General features: G+C 31.9%; 1 protein-coding gene across 3 annotated transcripts in view; it reads right to left on the reverse strand.

The window, feature by feature from the left end:
- Window positions 1–27513, reverse strand: part of GABRA5 (gamma-aminobutyric acid type A receptor subunit alpha5) — a 117722-nt gene that overhangs the window by 23932 nt on the left and 66277 nt on the right. For all 3 annotated transcript variants that reach the window (XM_051984648.1, XM_051984646.1, XM_051984645.1), the window contains exon 6: window positions 9088–9170. In XM_051984648.1, the coding sequence (XP_051840608.1) occupies window positions 9088–9170 (83 nt within the window). The remainder of the gene's footprint in view (window positions 1–9087; window positions 9171–27513) is intronic.

The following is a 27513-nucleotide window of genomic DNA, read 5'->3' on the forward strand; positions in this document are numbered from 1 at the left end:
TTTCCTCATCTGTAATATGATCTAGAGAAGGAAATTGTAAACTGCTCCATTTTCTCTGCCAAGAAAACCCAAAAAAAGTTAAAGACGAGCCATACAAGACTAAATCCCCATAAAAATAGTAAGATCCCTCTATATTGCATACCAAAAGAAAAAGAAAACAAAACAAACCCCTCTTTTTTCCAAAACAATCCAACAACCTGACTTTCAATGTTTTACAAACTGGTTTCAAACTATCTTTTTACTTTTATTTTGCACTATTCATTTTCATTCATTCTAATTTTCAGGAAAACTGAATTGTACATTATCTGATCTCTTATCCTGAAATATCTTGATTCAGTCATTTACATATACTATTCCAAAAACCTGGAATGAATCCCTCTCAATTCTCTGATTATTAAAATTTTTGATTTTAGTGCTACATGAAAGAAATCTACTGTGAAGATTTTTTCATCAACCTAACTAGAAATTATTCTTAATCCTTGAATTACAAATACTACTGTACTTGACTTTTTCAATGTATTTATTCATATTCTAATTTGTATTATAACTATCCCTCTGCACATCTTATTCTTCCTCTAAGAGCATATTGTTCCTAAAAGTAGCAATAATATAATCTCTTTCTTTTCTTTTGTAAGATCCTAGCATGTCCCTTGCACACAATAAGTGTTTGATTAGTGGTTGTGTAATTGAATTGCTGTTTTATTCCTCTCTGTAGAGTGCTTGTCATTTGGTGGATCTAATTCTTCATCAACTTACTCCTTAACCATTTCCAATCTATCTTTTATGCTCATCATTCTGATGAAGTCCTCCCTGGAAGGTTATTATTTCTAATGACCATAATCTGTGTTAATTTTCAGCACCCATTGCTATGTCTGAAAACTCTCAAAAAAACTGAAAACTCCCTTAGCTTCTACAATACCATATCTCCTTATTTTTCTAAAGATCTTAATGTTACTTCTGCCATTTTAAAAAAAAATGATTCTTATTTCCACTAGAATACCATACTCTTAAATTTTTGTCCACCCTTATAGTCAAGGAAATGTTGGTATTGTATAGAGGGAAAAAAGAAAAAAATCAGGTTCTTCTCAAAATGTATAAACAAGGAGGAAGAAATTTAGTTTTTATAATAAAATTATATTTTTGCACTTTAATGTACAATGTTAGAAATAATTTATTTTATTTTTCTTCATGTAATTGGTACAGCATTACAAATGTGGTTTAAGTTTTTTCTTCAGTATTCTAGATTTTGGAAGAGGATATTCAAAAAATTTTTTTTGAAAAATTAACCTATGATCTTATATTGTACAGAGCAGCTCAGTCTCAGAGGGATGACATTCTATTATAATATAAAAAATTGAAAAATAGCAAATGACTGATAAAAAGAAAATTATGAGGAGTCATAAAAGAGTGATACTTCTCTAAGGTTTGCTCAGTTTTACACACATTATCGTATGTGATACCAATAACATTACTGAGGAATCTCATTGATAATCAGATTTCTAAAAGACAGACATACCTGAAGGAAAAAAACCTGGGCAAATAATTAATGAGTAGGTAAACATTCTATGAATGATAGAAATGATAAAGCTCTGAAAGAATTGAGGATTTTATTCCTAAAGACAATAATAACAACAAAAGTTTATGTAAGATATAAATGACAAGATGAATACCACATAAGGGACAAGATTTCTCCTGGCAAATTATAATAAAATTATAAATTATAATAAAAATTCTCCTGTGTAATAGTGGAATCTTTTCTCTGGAATATTAAATAGTGTATAGTCTCTTTTGACAGAAAATTAAATACTCTTGTTAGCTAGCATATTCAAGTAGCATGACATATGTAAAAAAATTACAGTTTCTTTAATATTCAATTTAACTTGGGAGTAGCAAATCTTTAATTACAATAACTTTATATTTGTTTTTCTAAAGTTCCAACTTACCTTGAAAAGAATGTTGTCCTATAGCTTCTTTCAGAATCTGAATTCTATATCTTTGAGTCTTTAAGCAACTGATTGGTGATATATTCCACAGTTTCAATAGGAGTGGGGTAGATAAAATTGACCTACAATATTGAAAATGATGTATTCCTCATGTTTTGCTGACACTATTGGCAAGCGATACCTGTGAAAATTCCAGGAGACTTTAACAAAAGCTGTTCCTTCCTCTTCTTCTTCTTTTTTTTTTTTTGTATGATGGAATATGTGATAATGTAATCACTGTTACCCAAAGTCTTCTCTTGAGCTATTGTAAATGTCAAATATGTTATTGTCATGAGGTATTTTAATATGAACTCTACTAAAAATGATTTTACAAGATATCTCTAAGAAAGCATTAAATTTTGCTTTTGAATTAAATAGCTTGATATTTTCAACAACAATTTGAATGCACACATGAAATTTTTTTTTTAAATTTCATGCTCCTGATAGTGTTGATAATCTTTTAATGATTCTACAAGTTCACAAAATGTAATTTCTTTTATAGGAAACAGAAGAAGTAAAATATTTTATTAAGCTATATGTTTAGGCTATAACAAGTGTCAGAGGTATATTAATTTTCTGTTCATGACATTCTATTTTAATTTCAATGGGAACAAATTTTTTCATAAAGATTTCAAGATGCTGATTAAGTTATGTACAAATTTTCTATATGTCCAAAACAACCATTTGATCTTCTCAGGTTCTGTGATGGAAAATACATTCAATTACTTACCAACTGCACTTGAACATGGAGTTATTCTGCCCTTATTTTTCCACATTAATAGGATATGATTCTAGAATCCAGAAGAGTTATTTTTATGGGTATTAGTAAATGGGAAAAGGAAAAGCATTTGATCAATATGATTTCCTCTTTAGCTGTAGAAACTACTCAAGAAATCAGTGTATCATACAACTTTGGAACTCAAAAGATAAAATGTATCAATGAAGTCAACATGATATTGCAGAGGAAAAAGAGAGAAGCTGAATTTGGAGTAAGAAATCTTGAGATTCAATCTTTGTTTTGCCATTTACTAAATTGTGACAGTTGGCAGTCCATTCTTAGTCTCTCTAGGTCTGAATTTCCTTATTTATAAAATTAGGGGATTTGACTAAATAATCTCCTACAACTAGGCTCTTTATTTCCCACAGAAGAAACTTTGTTTTCTGCAGGAATTTTGTCTCTTCATGTCAATAATTTTCTTCTTTCCCAACTTAATATTTTGGCTGTCTTTGTTTCCTCTAAATTCCAACTAAAATCCTACCTTCTCAAGGTAGTCTTTCCTGATTTCCAGGCCAATAGTGAAGTTCAAACATGATCATAGATATAAAGTATTTTTTAAACTTTAAAATAATGATGATGAGGAGGAGGAGGAGGAGGAGGAGGAGGAAGAGGAGGAGGAAGAGGAAGAAGAAGAAGAGGAGGAGGAGGAGGAAGAAAAGGAGGAGGAGGAAGAGAAAGAGAAGGAGGATGAAGAGTCTCCTTTTACTAGGCCTCCAGTCTGGTGATATCTTCATTCTCTGAGCCTCCCGTTGAATTCAATATTTATAGAAATATATAAAAACAATTTTGTAAATGCTTAACAACCCAGCAATCCAGAAACAAAAATATCTGCCCACACATTTTTAAGCCTAATCTGCATCATTAAGAACTTCTAAAGTTTAGAAAATCAACAAAATAATAAATTCATTTCTGATTTAGAGCACTGTCATTTTTTAATTGTATAAATGCTTAATGTAAATATGCACATTGAAAATTTAGCAATCTCTCCCACTGATCAGCCTTTACACAATTCCTTCCCTTTGTTGATTATCTCAGCTTTAATTTATATTGTACATAATTGTTTTCACAGTTGTCTCTCCCATTAGATTATGAGCTTTTCAAGAGCAAGGAATTTTTTTTTGCCATTTTTTTTTTTTTGCATCCCTCTGCTTAGCACAATGCCAGGCACTAAGTAAATACTTAATAAATACTTATTCACTGACTTCAAGCTCTAAGTCTCTAAATCTATATATTAGAAAACACAATACTTATCTTAAAAGAAGTGATTCCACATCTACAGAAGGGAGAGTTTATTTTAATTTTCTCACTCTTCAGTGAATTCAACATAAAGATGCAGGATAATAATGTTCTTGAAAACAACTGAGTAAAGGCACCATACTAATAAAATTCATAGTCCTTCTTGTACAACTGCCAATATCTAAAATCAAATCAACCCTCAAAAAGTCAACTTAAGTATTAAATAAACTGAGATCTGAAAAAATATGAAACAAAATACATAGTTTTGTCCCCATTGAGTATAAGACATGGAGATAGAAGTAAATTCTGATTTTGTTTTGATTCATGAAAAATGGTAATACATAGATACAGTGGTAAAAAATGAGACAGTGTGACAATAATATGAATCAGGCTAAAAAAGGATACCTATTATCAATGCCTAATGTAAAAAGTGAATGCATCTGCATATGAAAGTAACTATGTAAATCGAGAATGTACTGATGGAAGAATGCAAATATGTGTTTCTGACATAAAAATCTTCTTAACCCCTTCTATGACATTCTTTGTTAGTCAGCATTTCTTGGGATATATTGCTATTGACACAATCAGAAATACCTCTGAATTAAAAGTTCTGTCAAGGAAGAAAACAACATAATCATAGGACATAGAACATGGAATCACCAAACACACATTATGAGTAGAATTCAGAAAAAGTAAGGTTTAAAAAGATGGAAGCCTAGATCTGAACAACATTCAACATTTGTCTGAGTAATATAGAAGGCAAGAAGTAAGTTGCTTTAAAAACTGGAATTTAAAAACAGTACACATCTATTCCAAAATACAGGAGTAAAAATTTTTGTGATTACTCAAAATTCCATAGAGCTTCTATAGGCAAAACCAAGATATGTGAACATATTATGATTTATGGGTTGTCTACAAAGTTGCTATGCAGAGATTGAATGAAAGTTCCCCTAATAAACAATAAAATTAGGGTTTTTATCTGACAAACTTAAAACAAAACTATTTTGATAATTATATTTTAAAATAAATTATTTTCTTTAGATTTATGTGCACTTAATGCATTTAAATCCTTTATGCTGAGAAGGGATCCACAGGCTGCACCAGATTGTAACATATACACACACAGAAAAATGATGACTAACTCCTGAACTAAAATAAGATGAGTCAGTCTAAAATTTAGTAATGTGATGTAGTAATATAATATTAAAAATAATTTTTTGAGACCTTCTGATTTAAAACATAGATGGCAAAGAAAATAGAATACTTTGGCTGGTGTCAGGAAGATCTGAGTACAAATCCAGTTTCAGACACTTATTAGCCATGTACCTTTGGGGAAGTCACTTTATCCTGTTTGCCTCAGTTTTCTCATGTGCTTTAATATTCTATGTATAAAGAAGTGGCCAGAGATAATAATTTATTTGTAAATTTTTCCATGAATCACAGGTATTCCATTAGTTACTTTCTGATGTCTCAATAATTCAAATGTTCTTTTCTATGTTTATAAAGAATTATAATATATAAGAATCATTGCTTTAATTCTCATTCTTATTGTAAATCAATCCTTGCCTTTAATTTTATTATCTATTTTCAAAACTTGAAATTATCTATATTTATTTATATAATATAGTTCTAAGTTATTACCACTTACAAAGTTTTTCAAAGAAATACACTGAAATATAACTAAGTTTTTTCACTGGATCAGAGATTTCTGTTTTATTCTTAATAATCTTAATTATTAAATTATTAACGTATCCTAATATATAGACCAATGAGAAATTTCTCATAAAAATTTTGGAGCATATTTATGTACAATTAAAGTTAAAATGTGGTAGAAAAACACACTACTACTCATACTGAATGTTACTTCCAAATAGTTCTGTTGTTATTGTTAACTAATTCCCTGGAGACATATTACTGTGTTTTTAGAGATTCTCTAAATATAAAGTATGGTATCAATACAACTAGAACTATATCCTATATTTCCTGATCCCAAGTCCAAAGCTCCCTCTATGATAACAATAAATATATCTAATTATTTTTTTGCCATATTTTAGAAAATACCAAATTAAATTATAACATTCACAAACAACCACTCCCACTTGATGTAAGGTTATGACCATTTCCAAATAAGGAGAAATTTTCTAACAATGTGGCAATGAGACTAAGTCACAGGTAGCCTTAGAGCAGGGGAAAAAAGCAAGCCTAAAAAAGACATTAGTTAGGAAAAAAGAGCCTTTCCCTAATCAATCCCTCTATAGGTTAAGAGATTTTTTTTTCTTCTTCAAATCTTCCCATTGAATCATATCTAGAATTTTACTTTGCATATTGTACTTTCTTTCCCAATTTAATTTAACAGATTATGTTTTATAACAATTTAAACCCAGTTTTGAGCATAATCTACTCTAACAAAGCTGTCCGTAGCTATACCTCCTTTATGAAACATGTTCTGAGACAGGTGTTGCTTTTCAGTTTGTCTTACAGGAGTTTGATTCTTTCCTTTCCTTCTAATTCTCTTCATCATGTTTTATACTTGACCATATATACTTGACCTATGCATTTTCTCTTTCCCCCATCTCTAGAAGAATATAAACACTTGAAAGAGTGATAAAACAATACAACAGCAAAAGCTTTGTATTTCTTAAAATAGCAGTGTGGTGTAATGGTTGGAGAAAGGGTCTTGTATTCAGGAAAAACAGGGTTCAAGTTCTGCCTCCCTTACCCACAGTGGCTGAGTGACCTTCAAAAAAATCACTTAACTTCTCCCTTCCCAGCAATTCACTAAAGCTATGAACTAAAGAAATCACCAATCTTTATTGATAGCATTTTTGTTATAAACTCCTCATAGCTGTAAAATCATATATGCAAAGCCTCTCTCATTCTTTATATCTGATAGAGTCCTTGCCATATAAAAATATTTAATACACATTTGTTAATTTAATTAATGATGCCCTCTCCTTTATCTATGATGAATTGCATATATTGATTGACAAATATTGGTTGTCATTGAATAAGTACTTAAACCTGAGAAATGGCTATTTAGGTTCAACCCTAGTTGTTGATTTTAAAAATCTATACTAATGCTCAGATCTATAGAAAATAACTATAGAAAGTGAAAGTCAGGCAAAGATGATCTCAAGAGTAGTTTTGAGTTTTTAATTCCATGTAAGGTATAACAAACTTCTACCAAGAAGGGCCTGAAATTAACTTCTTCAGTGTGCAAGCATACTAAAACATTACAAAATAGTAACAATAACAATAACAACAACAAAAAAAAAAAAACCCTAAATTCCCATAAGGTATTTATATTGTTCTGAAATAAGAGGTCTCCAGATTCAGAGCAATGCCACAGCTCTCCTCTAAACTATTTTAGATCTCTCATTGGATTAGTATGAAAATATTTAAAAGCAGCATGATGAAATAGAAAGACCATTGAACTTAAAGTCTGAAGACTTAAGTTGAAGTCTTTCATTTCAACCAGTGAAGTTGTCTTCTATGAAATGAGGATCATCTCTCTTCTCTATCTTTTTAGGTTATTGTAAGACAGAATTGTAGGAAAGTATTTTTTTCAAAGTACTAGGCAGATTTAAGATATATTGTCTTGCACATTTAGACACAGCCAAATATTTTTTGTATAAATAAATGAGACTGCAAATATATGAACAGCAAGGTATGAGTGAGCAAATTTGAAGAAGAGTATTCTTATTTATCTTCTATCATATTTAAGGTAAAAAACAAAATCAAGTCTACCTGAATGAGCTAGGAAATCTACTGAGATTAGATCCATAGCATGAAGAATGAGATTATAAATAAATCAGAGGAACATAGGACAGTTTATCTCTCAGACTTGTGGAGGAGGAAGGAATTTGTGACCAAAGATGAACTAGAGATCATTATTGATCACAAAATAGAAAATTTTGATTATATCAAATTAAAAAGCCTTTGTACAAACAAAACCAATGCAATGTATACTTATTGTGTATCTAATTTATACTTTAATATATTTAACATCTATAGAGAACTGACTCAAATTTATAAGAAATCAAGCCATTCTCCAATTGATAAATAGTCAAAGGATATGAACAGACAATTTTCAGATGATGAAATTGAAACTATTACCACTCATATGAAAGAGTGTTCCAAATCATTATTGATCAGAGAAATGCAAATTAAGACAACTCTGAGAAACTACTACACACCTGTCAGATTGGCTAAGATGATAGGAAAAAATAATGATGAATGATGAAGGAGGGGATGCGGGAAAACTGGGACACTGATGCAGTGTTGGTGGAGTTGTGAATGAATACAACCATTCTGGAGAGCAATCTGGAAATATGCCCCAAAAGTTATCAAACTGTGCATACCCTTTGATCCAGCAGTGCTACTACTGGGCTTATACCCTTAAGAGATACTAAAGAAGGGAAAGAGACCTATATGTACCAAAATATTTGTGGCAGCCTAGTTTTTAGTGGCTAGAAATTGGAAAATGAATGGATGCCCATCAATTGGAGAATGGCTGGGTAAATTGTGGTATATGAATGTTATGGAATATTATTGTTCTGTAAGAAATGACCAGCAAATGAATACAGAGAGGCTTAGAGAGATTTACATGAACTGATGCTAAGTGAAATGAGCAGAACCAGAAGATCATTATGTGCTTCAACAATGATACTATATGAGGATGTATTCTGATAGAAGTGGATTTCTTCAACAAAGAGAAGATCTAATTCAGTTCCAATTGATCAATGATGGACAGAAGAAAGAACACCGGGAAATGAATGCAAACTGCATTTTTGTTTTTCTTCCCGGATTATTTTTACCTTCTGAATCCAATTCTTCCTGGGCAACAAGAGACCTGTTTGGTTCTACACACTTATATTGTATCTAGGATATACTGTGACATATTTACCATGTATAGGACTGCTTGCCATCTGGGGGAGAGGATGGAGGGAGGGAGGGGAAAAGTTGGAACAGAAATGATAATGTTGTAAAAAATTACCCAGGCATGGGTTCTGTCAATAAAAAGTTACAATTATTAAAAAAAGAGAGAGAGAGAGATTAGAGCCATAGTTTTTACTTGCAAAAAAAACTTACAGCTTCCAAATTTGAGAGGACAAGCATGTGCATCCATTGGGAAGTCTTCAAGTTGCATGGGACATTCAGCAGAGATGGTCAATCTAAAAAAACAAAAGCAAAAACAAAAACAAATGAAAAGAGCTATTTAATTACCATAATGTTTAGGAATTATTCTCTCTGGATTTTGCAGTATGGTAATTAATGTTCATTATCTCACAACTTCCATAGTAATCATCTTTAACCAAGATTTTCCAAATGATTTGGTGGTAATACCTTATGTACTTAGAAGTCTGGTGAAATTGAGAAATTAGGATCAGAAGACCTAATTTCCACTTGTATCATCAACTAACAGTGTGACTTTGGACAAATAATTTAGCATCAGTAACTTCATCTGTAAAGTAGGATGATAATAATCCTTTTTTAATGCAATTTTATTGGCTCTCTCCCCTTCTCTGCCTAATTTCCTCCTCATTTCTTCTCTGAATTCCTTCAATACTCAGCTCAAATTGTATCTTCTGCAGGAGAACTTCCCTAATCTTCTTTAATGTTAGTGCTTTTCCTCTGATAATATCTCCAATGAATTTTTCAATTTTTTGGCAATATTGGTATTTTTATGTTGTCTATACCTATTGGAATGAGTTCCTTGACAACAGAGATTGTTTTTGCCTTTCTTCATACATTCAGCACTGAGCATAGTTCCTAGCATATCTTAAGTGCTTATCAAATGCTTCTTGATGCTATCAGTTTTGGGGAAGGGATTAAATGAGATTATCCAAGTTAATTTATAAAATGTTGTATAAATATGTTATATTATTCATAAAATAATCTGATACCTTCACTGTTCATATTGTTTCTTCCAACCACACTTCCACCAAAATTGCCTAAGATATTTGATTTGGAAAGGAATGATTTAAATGTGTGTGTATGCATGTATGTTAAAATACAAAAACCAGATTTAAAAAAAAATAAATTTTATTACTAACTTTTGATTTTAAATCATCTGTACATTGTTCCTATCCTAAAATATCATTCTTTATAACAAAGAAAAATAAAATCCCAGCAAAATTAAGCAGCATAACAAAAAAGTGTCTTTTTTTTTTCTCATTCAATATTATACATAATTTTGCTGGATATGATATTTTTGGCCACAAGCCCAGTTCTTTTGATTGTCCATAGATATGATTCCAGCACTTGTGATCTTTTATTCTGGCTGAAGAAGTCCTGTACAATCCTAATTGCAGCTCCAGCATGTCTTAATTATTTTTTTCTTGTTTCCTACAAAATGTTTTCTTTGATCTGGAGGTTTCAGAATTTGGCAATGGTATTACTATATGTTTTCCAGAAAGAATCTTGTTGAGATGGTGATTGTTGGATTTTAAAATTTTGTTTCTACTTGCTCCTCATATTCTATCACTCCAGGAATTTTTTTTTTTTGTATTGTTTCCTTCATTATTTTTCCAAGTTTTCTTTTTTGGTCACAACTTTCAAGCATTCCAATCATTCCTATATTTCCTCTTAATCTGTTCTCCACATGTATCATTTTTCTTATAAGGTGTTTCACATTTTGTTCTTTTTTTTTTATTCTTTGTAACCTGTTTTATTATTTCCTGATTTCTTATAGCATCACTGACTTCCCTTTGCTTAATTTTAATTTTCAAAGAGTTATTTTCATCTTTGAGACTCTGTATCTCCTTTTCTAATTGGTTAACTTTTTTTCAAAATCTTGTTTTTCTTAAATATTTTTTATTTTTTTTTGTTTTGCCTCAATGTCTCTTATTTGATTTTTATATATATTTTTGAGTTTTTCTATAAATTCTCTCTGGTAGAGAGCCATTTCATTTTACTCTTTGGGGTAGAAACTTTTTTTTTTTTTACTTCAGCATCTGTAATGTTCTGCTTAGCTTTCTGGAAGGCCTTTGGACTAGCTTTGGTCTCAGCAAAATAATCACCACAAGAATAGTCAGGGATAAAGTCCAAAGTCTTTATCGTCTCCTTCACAGTCTGTCTCCTTTGCCTGGGGCTGGGTGAGCTTTCTAGGGGATCTTTAGATAGACCTTGGTCTTCTTAGTGGAGGAATACAGGAGGCAGAAGAGCCCCCATGAGGCTGGTCGTCCCCAGTTTATATACTCTATTACAATTAAATCAATTCATCATACTGAGTGTAAACCAATCATTATATCACTAGGGAACTATTATTTGTTGTAAAATTAAATCAATCATACTTAACTAGAGAACTTACATGCTAAACTGGATAACCATTGTTTTATCAAATCCACTGAGTTAGCACCTTATTGTAAGAATCCTTGGTTCAAGTACATTTCTCCAGAATTCTGGCCCATTACATGTATCCTCCTCTGAAGATGAAGTGGGTCTTCCCTATTCCTGTAGTAAGTTTCTATGGCTGGGTTCTTTCTTCTGTCAGTTTCTATTTTTTGTCTTTTTGTCTGTCTGTTTGTTTGTTTAATAAGAGGTATTAGTATAAGCACCTCTAATCCTGGGGCTAGGGGGTGGTGCCTCTGTCTCCACTTCAGCTCTCCTCTCTCACCTGGAGTCCCAAACCAAGAGCAAGTTCCTGAAGCTGTCAGCATCCTTCCCAAGTGTTTCTGCACTCACTGGTGTGCTTGTTCCTTATGGTCTGGTGGTCCTAATCAGCTGAGATTCACTCAGTCTACCCTGATTCAGACCCTGACTCTACAAACAATCAAGGAATTGAAAGTTTCTGTGATTCTTGCTTCACTAGTTCCAGCCAAACCTAGCTAGTTGCAGTACTCTGGTGGTGTTTGTGTTCACTTAGGTTAATCCCTGGCTTTGGGTATTTCTTCATATCTTCTTTGGCAGTATCAGGAGGATCCTAGTTTTGTACCAAATCATCTTGATTTTTCACCAGAGTATGTTCACACTGAGGTGAAATTTGTTCTATTTGTGGGGGAAATCTAGAGAGCTTAAATTTTTCCAACCTATTCCAATATCTTCTCAGAATCCTTATATTCATTTTTTCTTGCAACACTTGTACTACAGTCAGTCTCTTTAGCCATCCCAGAGTTGATTGACATGGACTTTAGCTCCTGCTATAAATATATGGGCACTTTCTTTTTAGCATTGATTTACTTGGTATACATGCTTAGCAATAGTATTTCGTGTGTCTGTAGATATAACTATTTTAGATGCTTTATTAGTTGTCAATTATCTGGGACTCTGGTAAAATCTCAAGATTATTTTGATTCATATTAATCATATTTTGAGCACTTTGGAACACTCTTTCACAGGATTATCTACTATTTTTAATTCTTTTGAGAATTGTACATTCATAATTATGACCTCTTTTCTGTTTGGGAATAGTTCTTGGTTTTTGGTCTTAACGTTTTTCATTTGATACCTATATATTTTGAATAGTAGAATCTTATCAGATATGATTGGCAAAGGTCATAATTCCACCAGCTCTTTGATTCTTCCTTAATAAATTTTCTTGTTCCATCTTAACTACCAAATTCTGTTGACATAGATCATTTTCCAACAAATTTCCAGTGTACGTAAGAGTTGGTAATATAAATTTGATTGTGATTTCTCCAAATAATTCTATATATAGAAAATGATTTTTCATTTTTTAAAAAGTTAGGTTGGTTTATGCTTTTTAAAAATTTCCTTTCCTTTGTTTTCAAAAGCAAAGGAAATTAAATGCAATGTTAGTATTTTTTGTTTTGAGTAGTTTTAAATTTAAACATACAGTAGGATTCTAATAGTAGCATAAGTTTTGCTGCCAGGTAGGTTCTCAAATTGTTCATTCCAAGTTAAAATCTTATATCTAAATGTGAATGTGCTGTATGTGTGCCAAATGAGCAATTTATTATTGACACAAGACTTTTGCTATTTGCATTTCATGACTTCTTTATAACTAAATGTATTTACTATATGAAATTAGAACAGAATTCCAGCATTTAAGCACTTAGAGATGTGACATGATCAGTCCAATATATATATACTTACTGTTTTTAAAAAAATAAAAACCTGCTATTTTTGTTTTTTGTATTTCACTTCTAAAAAAAACCCAACCAAAACAAAACATTCTATTGAACTCTGTTCAGTGAAAGAAACAATGAAAAGGAAAAAAAAAAGTACCAGTACTACTTCTATTCTGTCCTTTGAGTTCTTTATTTTTATTTATTTGTTTGTTTTTGTTTTAGGCCAGAAAGGAGAAATGTTTCATTATTTGTCCTAGAGAATCTTTTGAATATGTTTCATCATTTGACAATCTTTTTATTATTTTTTTTGGTTCATTTTGCTGTAGTCCATGTATGTATATGTAGTTGTTTGCATATACATATATGCAAGTGTGCATGTATATATATATATATGTGTGTGTGTGTGTATTTAATTTTGATCTGCATCAATTTATTCAAATCTAAATCTCCCTATAAATCTCTGAATTTCTATATGTATGACCTCTTATACAATAATATTCCATGACATTGATTTACCAGAGGTTTTTTTTTTTTCTTTTCCTCCATTCCCCAATTACTGGAATTTATTTTTTTCAAGTTTTCAAAAAAAAAAAAAACAAAGTGTGGATATAAATATCTTGGTATATGCTGGACATTATTTTTCTGTCTTTGATATCTTTGGGAAAAAAATGGCAGTCATTAGCCATTTAGTCAATCAATCAACAATTTTTAAGTGTTCACTATGAATGAGCCTGGCACTATTCTAGTCACTGAGAATAAAAAATACATTCAATAAAATAATCTCCACTTGAATTAATTACAGAAATTTTATTTTTTGATGTTAAACATGGTAGAAATATATGTTAAATTTAATGTATGCATACATATTTATACAATTATTGTTCTGCACAAGAAAAATCAAATCAAATCAAACAATAAAAAAAGAAGCAGCAAAATAAAATGCAAGCAAGCAATAACGAAAAACAGTGAAATTATGTTGTGAACCACACATTCAATCCCCACAATCCTCTCTCTGGGTATAGATGGCTCTCTTCCTAAATGGACATTTGGAATTGGTTTGAATCATCTCATTGTTGAAAGGAGTCACATCCATCAGAATTGATCATCTTATAATCTGGTTGTTGCCGTGTATAATGATCTCATGGTTCTTGTCATTTCACTTAGCATCAGTTCATGTAAGTCTCTCCAGGCCTCTCTGAAATCATCCTGCTGGTCATTTCTTACAGAATAGTAATATCCCATAATATTCATGTACTATAATTTATTCATCTATTCTCCAATAAGCCAGATCTGATGAGAATAAGATTGGCAAAATGGTCATCCCCCTCCTTTCTTTCCCTCAATAATATTTTCCTTGCCTCTTCATGAGATGTAATTTCCCACACTTTACCTGCATTTTCCCCTTTTTCCAGTACAATCCCATTTTCACCTCTAATTTCTTTTTTATATTACAACAGTAAAATCAAATTATACATGCACTCCCTTGTATACCCATAACAGAAATATAGTTCTCAAGAGTTCTTTTCTTTTTTCCTTTCTATGCTTCTCTTAAGTTCTATATTTGGATGTCACATTTTTTGTTTAGCTCTGGTCTTTTCATCAGAAAATAAATGCAATTCACCTGTTTTGTTGAATGTCTATCTTCTTCTGTGAAAGAAATTGCTCAGTTTAGTGGGATAATTTATTCTTAGCTTCATTCTAAGTTCTTTTGCCATTCAGAATATCAGATCCCAGGCCCCTCGATCCTTTAAGCTGGAACCTGCTAAATCCTGGGTAATTCTTATTGTGGCTCTTTGGTATTTGAATTTTTTTTTTCTGGCTGCTTGTTTTTTGAAGTCTTAATATTGGGGTCTCTTTCAAGAGGTGTATGATGAATTTTTTTAATGGTGATTTTACCTTCTGATTCTATGACATCAGGACAGTTCTCTTGGATGATTTCCTAAAAAATAGTGCCTACATTCTTTTTTTCATCATGTTTCCAGGAAGTCCAATAATCCTTAGATTCTCTCTCCTAGATCTATTTTACAGGTCAGTTGTTTTCCCAAGTAGATATTTTACATTTTCTTCTATTTTTTTCATTTTTTTTGGTTTTGCTTGACTGATTCTTGATGTCTCATCGAGTTCTTCATTTCCATCTGTTCTGTTCTGATTTTTAGTGAATTATTTTCTTCATTTACTTTTTAAACTTCTTTTTGTATTTGTCCAATTGAATTTTTAAATGAGTTGTTTTGTTCCATGGATTTTTTTTTTTTCATTTCACAAATTCTATTTTTCAGGAAGTTGTTTTCTTTTTCCATTTTGTCAAATTTATATTTTAATGAGTTATATCTTTTCCCATTTCACTAAGTCTATTTTGTAGTGAATTTTCTTCATATAGTTTCTGTGTTGTCTTTTACAAATCCTCTTGCAAATTTTTCATGTCCTTTCCCCATTTTACTTCTAGCTCTCTTTTAAGATCCTTTTAAATTTTTTCTAAGAGAACCTTGTGTGATGGGGACCAGATTAAATCATTTTTTGTGGTTTCTTCTGGAGGTGATCTGCTTTTAGTCTCCTCAGGGTTTGAAATCTGTTCTTTTCTTTCACTATAAAAACTATCTATGGTCAGAGTTTGTTTTGCTTTTTTTACTCATTTTTTTAAAGTTGAGATCTGCTTTTAGGACAAGGGAGATTGTCCAAGCTTACTCTACAAACTGTAGCAGCTGCGCTGGATTAGTTGCTGGCTGTGCTGAAGTTAGTGCTTACTGACTTCCAATGCTGGGTGGCCATGGCCAGGTCCCATGAAATTCTGGTGTTTTGTAGTTCACTATCTTTTGAGTTTGATGTTTTATAACTTCTCTGCTGATCTACTGACTTGCAACTAGGGCAGAGTAGCCAACACTGTTATAGATTCCTCCCCATAGATTCTCTGATGTGCAGAGTCCTCACCACCCAGGGACTATGCTGCTTGTACTTGGCATTTGTGCTTTGTCTGTTAGCACTTGGCCTGCTTCCCTCTTATTGAAACAGATCTTTTCAGGAGAGCTTTGAAATTATCTTCTGCTGGTAATTTGTTACACTCCCAATATTCATGGGTTCTGCTAGTTCAGAACTAATTCAGAGGATGGATTTGCTAATTAGTTTGAGGGACATGGAACACATCAGAAACATGTGTCCTCTCTGCTACCTTGGCTCTGCCCCCAGAAATTTCTTGTATATTTTCAATTTGCTATAGAGAAAGTTGGGCCATTTTGTAGTGTCATAAAAGTGTTGGGCTCTTCATTGCCAACATTTACTCTTTTCATGTTTTTTAATTTGCATTACTTGATTTGTGTTTCTCTTACTTTTTTAATGATTTGAAACATTTTCAAATGGTAGGTTACTTTTTACAATTTGTTTAAGGTTTTATTCATATCCTTTAATATCTTATCGAAGAGTAGCTCTAGGTTTTATATTTTTGTGTTTGGGGTATAAGAATTTTAACACTAATATTTGCTATAAATGTGACTTTTTTTCCTATTTGGCCATTTTTTCTTAATCTATTCCCATTGATTTTTTTCATGTGAAAGCTTTTAATTATTTCTAACATGAAGGGAGAAACATTTGAAGACAATGGAGGAAGATAGAACTCTGGGAAAATAATCTACTGTTGTTGCAAAAAAAAGTACAGTGAATGAGTTCTGGATTATAAATTAGATTGTTTTTCTGATTACTACTCTTATGGAACAAGGTATAGAATATAACTATAAATCTTGAAAAAAACACATGACATTTATATGTCTCAACATTTCTATAGATCCAAAGGATGGTGTTAATGATAATAATTGTCTTTTTCACTTTTCTGAGGATTAAATTATATTACGTAAAATCATATTGAAAACTGTAAAAATATTATATCAATGGAAGCTAGGATTACTTTCATTATTATGAACTTTTATGTAGAAACCTTTATAAAGCATATACCATACCAGGCATTATGAAAAGTACTTTAAATATTATCTCATTTGATTCTCACAATAACCATGAGGATTTTACATTTTATACTTGAGGAAACAGAGGCAAATAGATTAAATGATTTTCCTAGTCATACAACTCCTAAGTATCTCAGACATTAAGTTAGGCCTTTCTGACTTCAGGCCCAATACTCTATACAAGTACTTTGGTGCCTCAATTTGCACATGGAAGGCAGAATTTTGCATAAGAGGCAGAGGGATGAGAGAGGATTTGGGGGAGGGGTTGTTTTTTTGCTTTTTGCAAGATAGTTGGAGTAAAATGGCTTACCTAGAGTCACAAAACTAGAAAATGACAAGTACCTGAGATCAGAATTGAACTCTGGTCCTCCTGACTCCAAGACTGATGCTTGATTCACTGAATCACCTATCTGTCCCCAACTTTTAATTTTTTTCAACCAAGATTCATAAGTCTAGAAAGGTAAAGCCTCAATAGGGAGGGTGTTTTTAATCAAATTATAATTGGATGAGGCATCTACCACAATTTTAAATACTTTTATGATCATATTTCATTTACTTAATGCCTTCACATTTACAAAGTGTTTTCCCAACAACTCCATGAAGTAGATAGTATAAGCATTATTATCAGCATTTTATATGCAAGAAAATTGAAGCTTAGAAACATTCATTGATTGCATAGTGAAGAAATACTATAGTTGGAGCTTGAAACCAAATTTCCTTAACTAGTTGTTCTTTCCCTTGTACAGTGTTGCTTTTCTCACAACTAAAGATGCGCTTGAATCTTGACATAATAATTATAGCTGACATTCATAAGGTACTTTGAGGCTTACAAAGTGTTTTACATAGAGGCAGCTAGATGGCACAGTGGATAGAACCCCAATCCTGAAATCAGTAGGATTCAAGTTTAAATCCAGCCTCAAATTCTTGCTTCCTAGCTGTATGACCCTGGGCAAATTATTTAACCCCAATTGTCTTGCCAAAAAAAAAAAAAAGAATTCTTTTACATATATTATCTCTTTTAAACCTTGCACCATTATCCTCTGTGGTAAGTACTTTTATCTTCTTCATTTAAAAAATGATGAAACTGAGACATGAAGAATGTGACTTACTCAGGGTCAAACAAGTTGTGAATGTGTGAGCCAGGAAATGAAGTATTCCTGACACCAAAACCAGAATTCTATACATGAAGGCTTCTTAATTTTTTTTTCTATTTGCAACTTGTTTTTGCCCAAGATATTTTTACATGATGCCTGTATATGGGTATATAAAATAGGTAAACAAATCAAACATTTACTGAAGATGAATCATAAGAAATTTATTTTAAAACAATTCTATGGAATATATATAATTTTTTACTATTTATTAAAGATGAAAATAAATGGTCTTGCTTGAGACAGATTGCTTGTTTATTTTAAAACAAAGAATGAAATCTTGGTGGAATATTTAACATCAATTTTTTTTTGAAGCTCACATGACCTTCAGTCTCATGATCCCATATGAGGTTGCAACACACAGTTTAAGAAGCTTTGCTTGGGTGCTTGGATGAGGTTCCATACCACAGGAAAGAAAAGTTAGAAAAAAAAAGAAAAATGACAATGGAGAGAAATAGGAGGAGGGGAATAATTTGATTGGAAGGAGTGGAAGAAGGAGTGTAGTTAAGTGGAATGGAAGGAATGTAGGAGGAGTAAAAAGCAGAATGAGAAGAGAAAGGAAAAAAAAAGGATTTCTTGTTACCTTGAAAAGCCTATACAGCTTACTATTTATACACATCGCAAAAACTGAAACCATTAATAAATGTAAAAATATTTAAATATGTTAATTGAAGACAGATTCACAGCAATCAGCTATTTGGATAAACTGGAATGTGACCCATCCCAATATTGCTTTTTTCATGTGTTTTCCTCTTCTTTCTTTGTCAGAGGTTGAACTATAAATGAGGGACTACTGGGCTGTCAAAAATGTGGTAGTTCATTATACATATTTTAGGACTAAGTATTCATAGAAATACCATGATACTCATTGATGACAGAGGTAGTAATGCTCCCCCCCCCCAAGAGATTTCAGAGATCATTTTTCCTATTTTCCTAGGTCTTATCTATGGGAGGTGCTGTTTCATATATATTACTTTCATATTAAATACCTTATTTTCTAAATTTGCCCAACAAGACACAAAGACATCACCTGATTATCAGTATGTTGGGGATGGACAAATAAAGAGGTATCTGAGTATTAAAAAGGGGAGTCTACAATCCCAATCTAATCAAGTAGTATTCAAAAATCTGTTTGCTATTAGCAAAACAAGAGGAGGGAATCCTGAAGAAACTATATAATCCAGCCTGATGTAAAACAAATAATTTATGTAAATTGTGTTTATGTAAATTTATGTAAATGTAAAACAAATAAATTATGTAAGAAAAAAACAGACATAGAAAAAGAAAATTGTGGAATATATAATTTAGCTTAAAACTGCATTAAGACTTTTGAGACATCTTGTATTTGGTTTCTTAAAACTTTATCATATCAAAAAATTAGGAGGCAAATTATCTCATTTTCCTTTGTCTCCCTGCAGAACTAACATTTCTTTCTATAAAAAAGATATTTTGACTCATTTCTTTTCTGAATGAGCCCTTTATATTCAAAGGAAATCTTCCAATCAAAATATGTTCATTGTAGTAGTATGGGGAATTTAGATTTGGAGTTCTTGAAAAGAATCTCAGAAAAGGACATCTACCTCCTATTTTAATGATAAAAATTAATATCAGAAAAGAAACATTTCTTTTATACAATCAAGCTCCATTTTTTTAAAAGTGAGTACACGACATGAATACTCCAATAGAAACATTTCATTGCTGCTTCCATTTTTCATTATGATATTCAAGCTCTGTTTTGTTTTGTTTCACACCTGTACTATCATTTGTGAATGGCACTAATTCTTTTTTTTTCCTGAGAAGAATTCTAAAAACTATAAATAGGCCATGGCATTGGTTATTGCTAATTGCATCAGTGAGGGTTTGCAAGTGCAAGTAGTGGAAGAATTATTTCCTCATCACTGAAATCATTACATGTCTGTTTGTTTTTTTCTGCTGAAAGATAAAGTAATCTTGTGGAAGGAACACTTCATTTGGAACATAGGAAATCTGAGTCATAGGCCTGAGTCTGATGCTATATGACCTCTGGCAGGTAGCCTAAAATCATTATGTTGAACACCTGTAAAACATAAATAATAATAGCAGTTTCCAATTCAGGAATATTGAAGAGATAAAATTAGGTGATAGATAACATGTGCAATTAAAATCATTACCTTTAGCAAAAAAGCTAAGACTAAACCCCACCTGACTCATTGTCTGATATTCATTTTATAGGATTACATTTTAGCTCAACCTATAAATGTTCCATGTTATGAGGAAATGTTAATTTTCACTTGCATTAAAATAAGTGTACAAAAAAAAGATTACTTGAAATAGTTACGTACTTCTCATCCAGTTTTCCTATTTAGTCTGTATTAGACAAATTTTTTAACAGAATACACTCACTGAATAAAAACAATTATATAGATTCAATATGTTAAGATTGTTACAAATGACAAAAATGTTCCTGAATATATATATATAGATATAGATATATATATAGATATATAGATAGATATATATACATACACACATATGTGTGTATGATCATATTAAATTGCCATGATAACTTTTCATAGACAAGTATATATAGATATGTGTGTGTTATATGTATAAATATATATATATATATATATATATTTATATGTGTATACACAAATATATTTAACATATATATATATATAGATATGTGAATCAGAGAGGCAGTTTTTTCCAAAAGAATTCATACTTTTTAATATCACTTTTGCCAGTTAAAATGTTCATAATCCTAATATAATTATTCATTTGTAAATTACATAAACATTCTATTATACTATAATTTGTGTACACTAGATAAGTTATACAAAATAAAAATTTTAAAAGAATGAGATAAATATAAAATAATAGTTGATTTTAGAATGTATAAAGTTTTATTAAGTAACCCGACCATATCTGTGGTTTAAGAAAATTATTTTGTCAGTAATGTAGAGGATATATTAAGAGAATGACAGATGTGTTTCTTGGGGGCACAGTTAAGATGGTAGAGTAGAAAAAACATTTAACTGGACTTTTTCAAATTTCCCCTCTAAACAGTTTTAAAATAATGCCTCAAACTAACTTCCAGAGTTACAGGTAGCAAAAGTTCTGTGAGATATTTTTCAAGCCCCAGAAAATGTATGAAGTTGAAAGAGAAAGCTATGACAAAAGGGTGGAGGATGACCTATAGTCCATGTATAGAAATGGTGGTACTAGTTGTTGATAACAGAAGCAACAGCAGGAGCTTTTATGCAAGAAATGGCAAGGGCTCAGGGGACTGGTCAGAAATAAATAACAGAAAGTTACTGTGTTAACACTTGATGCAGAACCAGACATTGTTTGGCCACTCCATTGTGGATATCCACTTCTGAGCCAGAGTTCAAAGGTGAAGAGAAGCTCTCAGTCAAAAGAGAAGCCTTGAGAAGTAACACTGCTTTTTTGTCACAAAAAATCAGGAACCCTGAGGAACAGTATTGCTTCCAGTGCTAAGAGATCAGGGATCCTGAGAAACAGTAATGTTCCTGTTCCTAAAGGAAGAGGCTCTGAAAAGTGTTACCAATTATAATCCCAAGGAATTAAGGGTCCTTCCTAGGTAAGGGATCAGAGTGCATACCAGTGACTACACATCTCCCCAAGATCATACAATCTTGGAAGGACCAAAAATTTCTGACCCTCCAGAACTAGCTCTGAAAACAAAAATATAAAAAACCCTCTAAAGTTTGAATAGTATTCCTCACTACCATCACCTCCAAGACTGGAACAGAACCTAACTTTAACACAAAGTTCAAAGTCAAGAAACAGGATTGAAAATGAGCAAATAGGAAAAAAAACCCAAACCAAACAAACAAACAAACAACAACAACAACAACAACAAAACTGACCATAAAGAGCTTCTATTGTGTCAGAGAACATCAAGACACAAACTCAGAAGAAGCAATGAAGTCAAAGCAGCTTCAAAGTCTCAAAGAAACAAAAGGGAAATGAAACATAAGCCCAATTAGAATTTCTGGAAGAGCTAAAATAAATTTCAAAATCAAATAAAAGTGATAAAGGAAAAATTAGGTAAGAAATAAAAGCAAAACTACTGGGCTTATATCCTAAAGAGATACTAAAAAAGGGAAAGGGAACTGTATGTGTCAAAATATTTGTGGCAGCCTTGTTTGTAGTGGCTAGAAACTGGAAAATGAATGGATGCCCATCAATTGGAGAATGATTGAGTAAATTGTGGTATGAATGTTATGGAATATTATTGTTCTGTAAGAAATGACCAGCAAGATGAATACAGAGAGGCTTGGAGAAACTTAAATGAACTGATGCTAAGTGAAATGAGCAGAACCAAGAGATCATTATATACTTCAACAATGATACTGTATGAGGATGTATTCTGATGGAAGTGGATTTCTTCAACAAAGAGAAGATCTAACTCAGTTTCAATTGATCGATGATGGACAGAAGCAGCTACACCCAAAGAAAGATCACTGGGAAATGAATGTAAACTGTTTGCATTTTTGTTTTTCTTCCAGAGTTATTTTTACCTTCTGAATCCAACAACAAGAGAACTGTTTGGTTCTGCACACATATATTGTGTCTAGAATGTACTGTGATATATTTAACATGTATAGGACTGCTTGCCATCTGAGGGAGGGGATGGAGGAAAGAAGGGGAAAAGTGCAAACAGAAATGAGTGCATGAGATAATGTTGTAAAAAATTACCCAGGCATGAGTTCTGTCAATAAAAAGTTATAATTATTTTAAAAAAAAGAAATAAAAGCAAAGTAAGAAAATTATTAAAAAAACAATGGATAGCTTCATAAAAGAGGCATAAAAATGCTGAAGAAAATAAGTCCTTAAAGCAGAATTAACCAATGAAAATAATTGCTTAAAGATTAGCATTGGACAAGTAGAAGCTAATAACTCTATGATACCTCAAGAAACAATAAACAAAATCAAAAGAATGAAAAAATAAAAGAAAATGTGAGCTATCTCATTAGGAATAAATAACTTACTAGGAAATAAATCAATTAAAGATAATTTAAAAATTATTGAAATACCTGAACCCATTTTCAAAGAGACATCACATTTCAAGAAATAATTGAGAATGTTTCCAACAAACTACATTGATCACCTTATGAAAAAAATTCTAAAAATGAAAATTCTCATAAGTATTATTGTTAAATTTTTGAGCTACCAAGATCAAAAAAATATATATTTCAAGCAGCCAAAAGGAAACTATTCAAATATCATGGAACTCATAGTCAGGGTTATGCAATATTTAGAAGCTATCACATGAAATGACTGAAAGGCTTAGAATATAACACTCTGGGAGGCAAAACATCTGAGACTACTACTAAGCATAACTTAATCAGCAAAACTTATTATAATCTTTCAAGGGAAATGAATGTTTAAAGAAACCAAGAACTTTCAAAAATTCCTGATGAAAAGACCAGAGCTTTGTAGAAAATTTGACTCCTAAATACAAGACTCAAGAGGAGCATAGAAGAAGAAAAATAATAGAGGAATCATAAAGGGCTCAATAAGATAAAACTTTACAAAATAAGGTAAGACTTTACTCAATAAGGTAAAACTTTATTTTTCTTTATGGAAAGATGATACATGAAACTTCTAATAACTATCTAAGGCAGTTAGAAGATTCTACATAGAAAGAACGTACAGGAGTAAAATCACTAAAGCAGTACCATTAAAAGAATGAATAGGTGAAAAAGAGGAAAGTCCTGGGAGATTTACACATACACACACACACACACACACACACACACATATATATATACATACACCCACACCCACATGTGTTTATATGTGTATTTATACATGCATGTAAACATATACATACATACTTAATTCATATTAGAAATTTACTTACCCAACATTGAAGTAGGAGTAGAAGGAGATAAGAGAAAATGAGATGGTAAAAGGAAAGGTAGATTTTTTAAAAGTCAGAAAGTTAGAAGCAAAATAGACATTAGAGGGTCAAAACAAAAAGAGGAAGAAAAGTATAAACAGAAAAAAAATATGCTCAAGGGAAATGCACAAATAGTAATCATAACTGTTAATGTGAATGGAACGAACTTATTCATAAAATGGAAGCAAATGGTAGAATGCATTAGGATCCAGAATTCATCTATTGTTAACAAGAAACACTCTTGAACCAGAGAGAACCATAAAGAGTTAAAATAAAGGTCTGGAGAACAGTGATTATGCTTCAGTTGAAAAAAAGAGGGCAAGTACGGCAACCAACATTTCAGACAAAGCAAAAGCAAAAAAAAAAAAAAAAATTAAAGGAATAAGAAGTGAAACTACATCCTACTGGAAGTCACCATAGAAAATGAAGTAGTTATCAATATTAAATATGTATGTGTATATATGTATATATTATATATACACATACATATTTAATATTATATATATATATATACATACATATATATGGATAGATGTGTGTGTGTTAAATGACAAAACATCAAAATTCTTATAGGGAAAGTTAAGTAAATTGTAGGAGGAAATAACAAAACTATAGTAATAGAGGATTCCAGTTTCTTTCTCCAAGAATTAGATAAATCTAATCATAAAATAAATAACAAAGAATTCAAAAAGATTATTAGAATCTGAGAAAAGGTTAATTATTAAAAGCCTCTAGAGAAAATGGAATTGAAATGAAAGGTTTATGCCCTTTTTTAGCTGCACATGGCACCTTCATAAAAGGTGTCATTGGTTAATTTGATTTAAAAAAAGACAGAACATCAAATTATTAGTATCAAAAATGAAAAGGGGAAGACACCACTGATAAAAATGAAATTAAAACAACTACTTGTAATATTCTGGCTAGCTCTCTGGAGGTCCTCCAAATGGCCCTTGGTTTCTGCAGCATAATCATCACAAGAATAGTCAGAAATAAAGTCCAAAGTCTTTATTATCTCCTTCACAGTCTTGTCTTCTTCGCCTGGGGCCAGGCTAGTTTTCTGGGGGGACTTCAGATGGGCCTTGGTCTTGGTGGAGAAGTGAAGGAGACTGGAGGCTGGAGGCTAGAGGGCAGACTTGAAGATAAAGACCCTCATGGTGGCTGTCATGTCAAAATCTGCAGGAATCATCGAATTTCCTGACACATGATGAGATTATTACAAGACTTCAAAACTTGCAGAAATCATTGGGTTCCCTGACACATGAAGTAATGGACAATATATTGGTTTTGGCTATCTCTAGGACTTATGGATATGTAAAATTCCTCATGTTGATTCATATTGTTATATATCACTACTCACATATATAATTCATGTTTGTTACACCACACTGAGCCTGCACCAGCTATGGGGAGAGCCATCACTACTAGCTTGTTTATATTACTATGCACTTGTGTAATATCTCCCATGCTGATTAATTTATGTATGTTTCAAGTGAAATCCTTCAGAAACCAGCTAACAAAATCTGGTTTGACTCTCCATTTCCCTTTGGTGTTTTCATCTCCCTTTCTGAGCTGTCAGGGAGGGTGTGAGCATCTCCTTTTTTGGTGTTTTCATCCCCCTTTCTGAGAAGTCAGGGAGGGCATGATTACCTCCTTTTTGGGGCTCTCTCCTCCCTGAGAAGTCAGGAAGTTTGTTATAAACCAAAAGAAAGTGGGAGGACTTTCTGAAAATCATGATTAAAAAAAAAGCCTAGATATTATTTTATAAGAAATCATCAAAGAGAACTGTACAGAGGTAATAGAATCAGAAAGTAAAATAGGCATTGAAAGAATACATTAAACACCTTCTGAAAAAGACCTTAAAATAAAAACTCCAAGGAATATTGTGGCCAAATTTTGGAACTATCAGATTAAGAAAAAAAATATTAGAAGCAGCCAGAAAAAATCAATTTAAATACTGAGGTGCCACAATAAGGATCACCCAAGATCTGGCTGCCTCCACATTAAAGGTTCGAAGGTCCTGGAATCTGATATTCCAAAAGGCAAAAGAACTTGGAATGCAGTCAAGAATAAACTACCCAGCTAAGCTGAACATTTTCTTCCAGGGAAGAAGATGGACATTTAGATGAATTCCATTCGTTTCTAAGGAAAAAAACAAAACTAAACAAAAAATTTGATCTCCAACCATAGGACTGAAGAGAAGCAGAAAAGGTAAAAGGAACTCTTGAGAATTGTATTTCTGTTGTGGATATACAAAAAGACTACATGTATAATTTGATTTTACTGATATAATATAAAAAAGGGAAGTAAAAATGGAAAAGTGATAATGTCAGAAAAGAGGGAAATCCCAGAAAGAGGCAAAGGAAACATAATATCTGAGGGAACTCAGAGAGGGGGAGGAACATTGTGTGATCTTACTCTCATCAGAGTTGGCTCAAAGAGAAAATAATTAACATACCTGTTTTACAGAAAGTCTTCTCTCATTTCATTAAAAAGGGGGAGATGAAAAAGGAAAAGAAAAGTAGTAATAAGGGAAGGGCACAAGAAAGGGGAAGAGATTTAGAGGGGGGGGAACAGAGGAATCCTAAAGAGGGTGAGCAGTGTGATACAAGTGGGGCACACAAGTTTCAAACTGGGAAAGAGGGTTAGGGAGGCAAGTAAAAGAAAAACATAATCTGGGGAATAACAAGATGATAGGAAATACAGAATTAGTCATTTTAACCGTAAATATGAATGGGATGAACTCTCCCATAAAGCAGAGGCAGATAGCAGACTGGATCAAAAGTCAGAACCCTACAATATGTTGTTTACAGGAAACACATTTAAAGCAGGGAGATACATACAGAGTAAAGGTAAAAGGTTGAAGCAGAATCTATTATGCTTCAGGTGAGGTCAAAAAAGCAGGGGCAGCCATCCTTATCTCAGATCAAGCCAAAGCAAAAATTAATCTAATTAAGAGATAAGGAAGGAAACTATATCTTGCTAAAGGGTAGAATAGACAATGAAGCAATATCAATACTAAACATATATGCACCAAGTGGTATAGCATCTAACTTCCTAAAGGAAAAGTTAAGAGAGTTGAAAGAAAAAATAGACAGCAAAACTGTAATAGTGGGAGATCTCAACCTTGCACTCTCAGAATTAGATAAATCAAACCACAAAACAAATAAGAAAGAAATTAAAGAGGTAAATAGAACATTAGAAAAATTAAGTATGATAGATCTTTGGAGAAAACTGAATGGAGACAGAAAGGAATGTACTTTCTTCTCAGCAGTTCATGGAACCTATTGAAAAATTGACCATATGTTACAACATAAAAACCTCAAAATTAAATGCAGGACTTCTGGCCAAGATGGCGGAGAGGAAATACACTCCTGTGTAACCTCCATGTTTTTCTCTCACTATCCATTTCATTTCATGCCTCTGAATTAATGCTCGACTGAAAAAAAAAACATACATTTACTTACCAAGAGAAACCA

This window comes from Antechinus flavipes, chromosome 3, assembly GCF_016432865.1.
Source record: "Antechinus flavipes isolate AdamAnt ecotype Samford, QLD, Australia chromosome 3, AdamAnt_v2, whole genome shotgun sequence".
Classification (NCBI taxonomy): domain Eukaryota; kingdom Metazoa; phylum Chordata; class Mammalia; order Dasyuromorphia; family Dasyuridae; genus Antechinus; species Antechinus flavipes.